At 32.7% G+C, this 8370-nt stretch overlaps 2 protein-coding genes across 2 annotated transcripts; both read left to right on the top strand.

Annotated features, from left to right (window-relative positions):
• On the top strand, positions 1–963 carry LOC111307990 (uncharacterized). The gene is made up of 3 exons (XM_022906362.2): positions 1–412; positions 547–610; positions 685–963. The coding sequence occupies exons 1-3, from the start codon at positions 36–38 to the stop codon at positions 736–738; spliced, it is 495 nt and encodes a 164-aa protein (XP_022762097.2). The 5' UTR covers positions 1–35; the 3' UTR covers positions 739–963.
• Positions 964–1557: 594 nt separating this feature from the next.
• Positions 1558–3565, top strand: LOC111308192 (peroxidase superfamily protein). The gene is made up of 4 exons (XM_022906511.2): positions 1558–1950; positions 2037–2219; positions 2333–2495; positions 2905–3565. Exons 1-4 carry the CDS (start codon positions 1621–1623, stop codon positions 3324–3326), a joined length of 1098 nt encoding a protein of 365 aa, XP_022762246.2. The 5' UTR covers positions 1558–1620; the 3' UTR covers positions 3327–3565.
• Positions 3566–8370: the final 4805 nt, after the last annotated feature.

The following is an 8370-nucleotide window of genomic DNA, read 5'->3' on the forward strand; positions in this document are numbered from 1 at the left end:
AATTATTTACATTTTAACTACCCTTTTCTTTACCAATGTGTTACTTGATGTCTCAATGCTTTCTTGCAGTTGAAAATTTGGGAAGTTTGTGGGGAATTCCTTCAAGAAAGAGGTCACCAGTGGTGTACGGTAGTCCTACAACAATACAAAAACTTCGAAGGGACCTTCACAAAATTCTAAGAAATGAAGATACCTTCAATAATAATGCCTCTGAAGGACCAGAGGATGTGCTGATTTATAATATTAATATCAACAAGCTGCAAATTCCTTCTAATGAAATTGGTCTTGGAAGCATGCTTCTCAAATTTCCTGTTTCTTCTCAAAATCACCATGAAATTGAACCATGCTCTTCTACCATTAACTGTGGCAATGTTTGTCCCTTGAATGATGCTCAAGTAGCTTCTCCATCTCTGTGAGTATATAAGCAACCCCTTTATTTTTCTTTTCATTTTCTTATCTCTAGGAATCATGCTCATAAACATTTATCAAAGTCTTTTAGGCTGTAGTACTCTTGATGCATATATAATAATGAAACTTTGTATCCAGGGCAAATGCCTGCAGGGAAGATGTTGACGGCATACAAAATGAAGATTCTCCCATAGATCAGCTGGTACTGATAGTTTAATTTCTTCATTTTTTTCAATTCCTCGTAGTCAACTTAATATCAATGTATTAATTTTTCAGGAAGATTATGATCATCAAGCTTCGCAGACAATGGGGGCAGCCGATGACAGCTAAGCATTTGTTCTAATAAAAAACAAAGAAGGCGGTGGGAATTAATTAAGAACTTGGCGTACAATTTGATCTAATGGTCTGTCTGAAGTCTCTTGTATTTTGAAGAAGATTTCATCTAAACGTCACTGTACAGGCTTTAATTGTTTGATAATGCCTCCACCTCATTGTTAGCCATAATCGTTTCAATAATCAACGTCATCACATGTGCCATATGATCCCTTTGAGAGACCCATGTTTCAATAATAAAACATTTAATTTTTGTTTCTATCCTTTTTTAGCCCATTCTCTTAACAGTTTCCAACATAAGATGAATAATGTATATATAAAAATTTATTATATATGTATCTTCCTTCCGAAAAAAATGTATTGAATAAAACTAAAAAATTCTTTGTCGTTTAATAAAAAATATATAAATTAAAGGTCGATGACCCCCCAAAAAAGAAGCATACAAAAAAAAAAAAAAAATAGAGTACAGAGTGTAGAGTTTATAGATCCTGATTTTATTAATTTGATCCCTTCCATTCAAAGGAAGGAAGGCTTAAAGTATTGGACCCTAAGTCAAGATGGGTGGCTGAATTTATATTGAGGTGGTTGTGGAAGATAGTTGCACTTAATTTGAGAATTCATTTTGAATACGACATGAACCATAATGATTTTCATTCGAATTACAAATGTGGATGAAAATGGTTTTCATCCAAGCAAAACATGAAGACACCCTGTTTCCAAAACCGAAAACGTAGTTGTATGCAAATGAAAATCTAAAATGACAAGCACTTCAATGTTAAAACAAAAGAAGTGATAAAAAAAGGGAGAAACAAAAATACTTGAAGGCGTAATGAAAAAACCACACGCAAGTTGGTTCACAGTTGACACGTTGGCTTCTTTATGAAAGAAGCAGTCAGCTTAAGGGCTTCCGCCTCTTACTTAGATTCCTCTGCCTTCTTGTTTCGACACTTTATAATCCTTTTATTCTTCCTTCTTGAAGACATTGTTATCATTACTGCTAACATGAAAACAAAGGTTATTGTTTTCCTCGTACTAGTGTTTGTATCTTTCAGTGGGTTTTCTCAAGGCCAACTTAAAGTTGGTTTCTATTCCAACACATGCCCCGATGCCGAGTCCATTGTCTCTGGCGTTGTTCGAAATGCTGCCCAGTCTAGCTCCAACATCCTTCCTGTCTTGCTCAGGCTCCACTTCCATGACTGCTTTGTTGAGGTCTTTCTTTATCTCTCTATTTGTTGATTTCATAACGTAATGAAATGTGTGGCATCCTGATTCTTATGAAACTATGTTATCATCAGGGCTGTGATGGTTCAATTCTGATAGAAAATGGTCCAAATGCTGAGAGACATGCTTTTGGTCACCAGGGAGTTGGGGGTTTCGAAGTGATAGATCAAGCCAAAGCTCAACTGGAAGCTACGTGTCCAGGAGTGGTTTCTTGTGCAGATATAGTCGCATTAGCAGCTCGAGATGCTGTAGCTTTGGTATATATATATATACTTGGTCCATTGTACATATAAATATATCTTTTTTTTTTCTCTTTTTTATCCTTAATTTCCTCTCATGTTTAGTCATTGATTCTATGTATGATATATAGGCAAATGGACCATCGTATGAGGTTCCAACAGGTCGTAGAGATGGAAGCGTTTCGGATGTTTCTCTGGCGGACAACATGCCTGATGTTAGTAATTCAATCCAGCAACTCAAGGCTAAGTTTCTTCAGAAAGGACTATCAGAAAAAGACCTTGTGCTTCTCAGTTGTAAATCACCTCTCTCTCTCTCTCTCTCTCTCTCTCTCTATCTCTCTCTCATGCATGTTTGGTGATATCTTGATATCATGGTTGGTAGGAAATCAGTGATAAATGACTTAGTAAATGGTTTATTTGCAAATATTCGTGACAAGAGGATGAACCTGATTAGCATTAATCCAAGAGAAAGTAGCCAGAATAGGCAGATAAGCTGCTGTTTTCAAGTCTTTTCTCGGACAGACCAATTCCTGGACAATAGAGTCTTACTAGCTTAAATAGGCTTCAGTCACGCTTGGCACTTTGTTGAATGTGCCAATTAATTAATCGACAACTATGAATGATGGTCCTCCACTTTTGAGCATCTAATGCTAAGTTTACTATTTTCTTTTTCTTTTTCTTTGTTTTTCCAATGAAAATGCAGCTGCGCATACAATTGGAACCACAGCATGTTTTTTCATGACCAAACGCCTTTACAATTTCTCCCCTGGTGAGGGGTCGGATCCTGCAATCAACCCTGAGTTTTTACCACAACTGCAATCTGTTTGCCCTCAGAATGGAGACGTGAATGTAAGATTACCAATTGATCAGGGAAGTGAGCAAACATTTGATAAACAGATTCTAGACAACATTAGGAATGGGTTTGCAGTGCTAGAATCTGATGCCAGGCTATACGACGATGAAACGACTAGGCTTGTTGTTGACTCCTATTTTGGACAGCTCAATCCAATATTTGGAACCTCTTTCGAAGCAGATTTTGTTGAATCCATAGTGAAGATGGGCCAGATTGGTGTCAAAACAGGGTCCCGAGGAGAAATCAGGCGTGTTTGTACAGCTTTCAATTGAAGGAATTATACTACAAATCAGATGCAAATAATTTAGCTTGTTCGATATCACATAATTGGTTCATTCCTTAGCAATAAGATGCATTGCTTACAAGTGAAATTAACTGTAAATTGTTTGTTTTTGAAGTTGAACAAAAAGGGTTGTCGGTTGTTTAGTGTGAAACTCCAAAACTTGTTTGATATTGTCATAAATGATTACAGATTACTTGATAAACAAACAAGCAAGCCATGATTTTATCATCTACTTGACCAAAGATTTTTGACATTTGGGAGAAAGGATTAGGAAAGTTACTTCTTCGATGCCTTGCATCAGCTGGCAGAAGAAGATTACAAAGATTCACATGTTGCAGCTGTCGGTTCATGCTTCAAATATAGGCCTCGCGTAATGGGCTCATGCAAGGGACAGTGATTTTATGACTTTCGAGACGATAATGCAATTTTTAATATCCTAATTTTGTCTTATTTCCTTTGCTTTTGTTCCTTTGAAATGAATGGGCACTCGTCGTTGATCACACAGGGAACAGACCGAGACAAAAATTCCTGACAAGTGCATCACACACGGGCAAAATATTGAACCTTAGAAAATTTAAAAGAACAAAAGATAGGGACAAACCCAATTTGTTGATGAACTTTTGCCCAATATTCATTGTTCCATTCAATTTGAACTTGGAAATACAGGGGGAGAAAAAATTTAATTACTTGGTTAAAATGCCCTCGTAGCAAAGATCGATGCCACTCATTTTACAACATATAGAAAGGTTTGGCGGCATGCCCTGACTTACCATTTCTTCCAACCACATCACAGCTTCATATTGCCCACCTACTGAGCAAAGCCCCCTTATAAGCACAGTATAAGTTTCTGTACCAGGCCAATTTGATTTAATCAGCATCTCCTCCAACACCCGACTTGCTTCAACAAATTTACCATTTTACACAACCCATTAACAAAAATGCTACCACAAGCAACCTGCTTGGCCATCTTCTTCAAATACCCGACAGCTAATTCTGAATTCTCTGCATCACAAAGATATTTCAACACTATTATACAATCTAACACTTGGAACACAAGTTCACTCTTTGATCTCCTCTTCAATTACCTTCAATACATCACTAACTCTCCCTTTTTTTCTCAAAGCTTCTGCTTTTGCTTCATACATCGACATTGATGACCAAAACCCTTTCTTACGCATTTCATCAAGTACTTTATCAACCTCATAAACTCTACCTTCCTTACATAGACCAATAGCGATAGCACTATAACTACCCATGCTAGGAACTAGACATCTTTATCAAAGTTTCCTTTATCAAGCGTTTAGTAGTAACTTCTGAATCTTCCCCATCCCTACATTTACTTAAATCAAGCAGTTGTAAACGACTCTTAGGAGCCTTTAAACTCTTCCTCAAAACCTTCCCAAGAATTTCCAAAGCTTCTTCAACATTCCCATTATCGCATATTGTGAGGCATCAATGAGAGCTAATATTAACAGTTCTTTTTCAAAAAGCCAGGTATAAAATGCTATTTGTTGGCATCCAAGGAGAGGGAAAATGAAAAAGAAGTAATACACTAAGAACCTAGAAACACTGCAGAAATGCAATAAATATCATATACATGTTACGTGCAAATCCTCAAAAATTACATGTATTTGATCACTGGCCAATTATATCAGTTATTTTGCAACAAAAATAAGCTAAGCTAGTATAATAAGGTGATCAACCAGCAAATAAACAAGACAATGATTTATCGCAAAAAGAAAAAAAAAATTTATGAACAATCAAGTGAATTTAACCCCATCAATACCTTCACTCTTGTTAAAGGAATTCTTAAATACTAATCACGGGCAAAGCCAGCATTTGGATGAATAGGACCAGAATAATGAATAATATTACATCAGTAAAAAAAGTCAAAAGAGTGCTTAAACACTCACACCAATTGAGATGAAAATTTTATTTTTATTAAAAAAAATCAGATTAAAAATTGGATAATGTCATATCGTATAAATATGAAGATTTATTGGTAGATATAAATTAAAAGAGTTACTATTAATTTTTTTTTATTTAAGTATAATTGATCATCTGGTTGAATTTATTCAATTTAAAGAAGAGTTTCAATATTGATTTAAATATCTTTAAATAGGAGTTCGGAAGTACGATTATATGTGAGGAATGTTATAGCACCTTCACAGTATCCATCCGAATGATGATACCAATTTGATTTTAGATTATCCAAACCTTGATCATGTTTATAATTTACCAAAATTTTAATATTAAAAATTAGTTTTAAAATTGCTTCAATTTTGGTAGCACTTCAAGATAATTCTCTTACCTTAGGAGTATTCATGGAGACTAGTGTCCCACCTTAAAGGCTTTGTCGTGGAATTTATTATTATATTTTATTCCAAAAAAACTAGTAAAGTCCTTTAATAGTTTGGTATGATTTATTTTGAGATAGATCTCCCAATAGTTTAATGAGATTTTATTGTAAAAGTATTTATAAAATTTTATTTTTTTGAGAAATTCATTAAATCTTTCAATAGTTTGGTATAACTTAATTTAATAAGCAATCCTCTAATAGTTTGGTAAGATAAAAATATTTATTTTAAAAATTGGTTTATGAAATTTTTCAATAGTTTGTTGGATTCCATAAATTTATTTGAAAATATTATTTTTTTTGTTTTTCCAAAAAAATAACTTTTATAGAAAAGATTTTTTTTTTGTTTTTTCATAGAAATAATTCTTGTAAAATATTTAATAAATAATAAATTACTCAGTAAAAATAAATAATAAAAACTAGCAAAACAAAATAAACACTAAAAAAAACTCAAAATATAAAATAAATAAAATCAAAATCAAAAAATAAATTTAAAATAGAAAAAGAAAAACATGTGATCGAGTCGAGTTGAGCCACGAGTGATGCGCAGATCCCAGTCAGGTTACGCACGGATCTGGGCTTGGTAAAATGGTATCGTTTTAGAGCCCTATAAAAGTCAAGTTTTGCGTTTTTCCCTTAAAAGCCCATTGCTCTCTCTCTAACCCCAAAAATGCTCTGACCTCTCCTTAGAAAAGCCAAGAACTTCAACTGAAAACAAGGAAAACCTATCAATTTCTGAAAAAGTGATCGAAATTTGGTTGAAAAACCCAAACTTCACTGGAAAATTTAATCGAAAAATTCAAATATTCATCCCAAAAATTTAGTTTTTTAGAAAAATTCTAGAAATTCCCAAATTTCTCCAGATTACTTTAGAAACCTTCAAGAAACGTAAACCTAATCCTAAAAACCCAAATTTAAACCCAGAAACTTCAAATCGAACCTAAAATTCCCAAAAATCAAAATCTCAAAAATTCGCTACTGCTTAGAAAATTTTTCAAAACACCAAGTTTACCCCCTCTCCAAATATCAACCATGTGTTGTTTTTTGAAATTTTAGTTTAATTTATAGGCATCCTTAGGAGAGTTTTTAGGGATCAGATAGAATCAATTCAGGCTTGAATCTTAGGATTGGAATCTGCCTGAGCATGAATTTAAGTTTAGGTTCTTGTTGTTTTTTTATATTGATCCAAAAATCTTCTGATTATGAATTAAAATCTTTAACTATATTGAATTCCTTTGATCCATATTTCAGTTTCCTAATCCTGCAATCACAAATTGAAAGAAAGAAATAAAGAAAATTATAAAATAATAATATAATAATATAATAATATAATAATAATATAATATAATACTATAATAATACTAATAATAAGATGCTATAATATAATATGATAATATAGTAATAACAATAATACTAATATAATATAATATAATATCATAATATCATAATATTAATACAATAACAAAATACTAATAGTAAAAATGGACCCCGATTGACCTCGAATATAAATATGTATCTACAGCTACCCCTCTTTGCATATCCTTGCTAAACAGGAATGATGTAAAGACTTAAACATCCACTATGTTCCAAAAGTTAAGTCAGTAAGCAAAAAAGAATGAAATGGAACCGCAAGTCAAGAAAATGATCTGGATGAGTCGAGATCAAACAGGTGACAGGATTGAATTGTGAATAAAAAAAATAAAATGATTTGAACTAAGTCGAGATCAAAATAGGTGATTAGGACTGAATTGTAAGTTAGAAAAATGATATGGATTGAGCCAAGATCGGATGACCAAGACAGAATCACAAGTTTAAAAAACAATCTAGATTGAGCCAAGATAAAAAATGAGTTATAGATGATGATGTGACAATACAAATGCATGTCCTATCTATGATACAAATGTGAACATAATGTATATAATACAGATACTACTAAATCAATACCATGAATTTTGAATTGTGGTAACAATGTTCTCAAGATTTCACCATCTTATGTATTATTTCTCAGCTTTTCAGCATCTTAAAATAAATTCTATTAGTCAATCCATGTCATTCTTCTCATTTAGTCATAACTCGCAGGTCATGTTAGTGAATCTATCACTGAATTCATCACTAGGTCACATTGTTTGCCCAATTGTAAATCATTTTATCATGCTTTTTCATTTATCTCATTTTAGATTTCTTTCAAAAGAATGAAAAACTCTTTATGAACATTGTCATATCATTTATTTACCATCATTCAAATTAGTGATAGACATGATACATTTTCTTGGTTTATTCAGGAGATGTATATTTGGTAAAGAATAAGAAAAATGAATCTTTATTATCGAAAAAAATGGTCGATAACAAATCAAAGGCACAACATTTTCACTATTTAAAAAGAATATTAGCATTCCAAAATAATGACTGTTCAGACAATTGTGAACTCCAACTCAGAATTCTCTTTCAAAAACACATTCTATCAATATCCTTGGTCTTTGAGCTAATCATCATTTTTATTCATAGGATCTTCATATAAAGTTATTTTTTTGAGTTTTCATCTTTACTTAAATGGCCCATTCGAGTTTTCAGTCTAAGTCACCTTTTTTTTAAAAAATTTTTTGCACACCTCTTTCTCATTTTTTCTTTTCATTTCTTTCTCATTTGATCCATTAGTGATACTTTGATCAAAATCTTA

Source organism: Durio zibethinus, chromosome 2, assembly GCF_047325235.1.
Source record: "Durio zibethinus cultivar Kanyao isolate XHJ-2024 chromosome 2, ASM4732523v1, whole genome shotgun sequence".
Taxonomy (NCBI): Eukaryota; Viridiplantae; Streptophyta; class Magnoliopsida; order Malvales; family Malvaceae; genus Durio; species Durio zibethinus.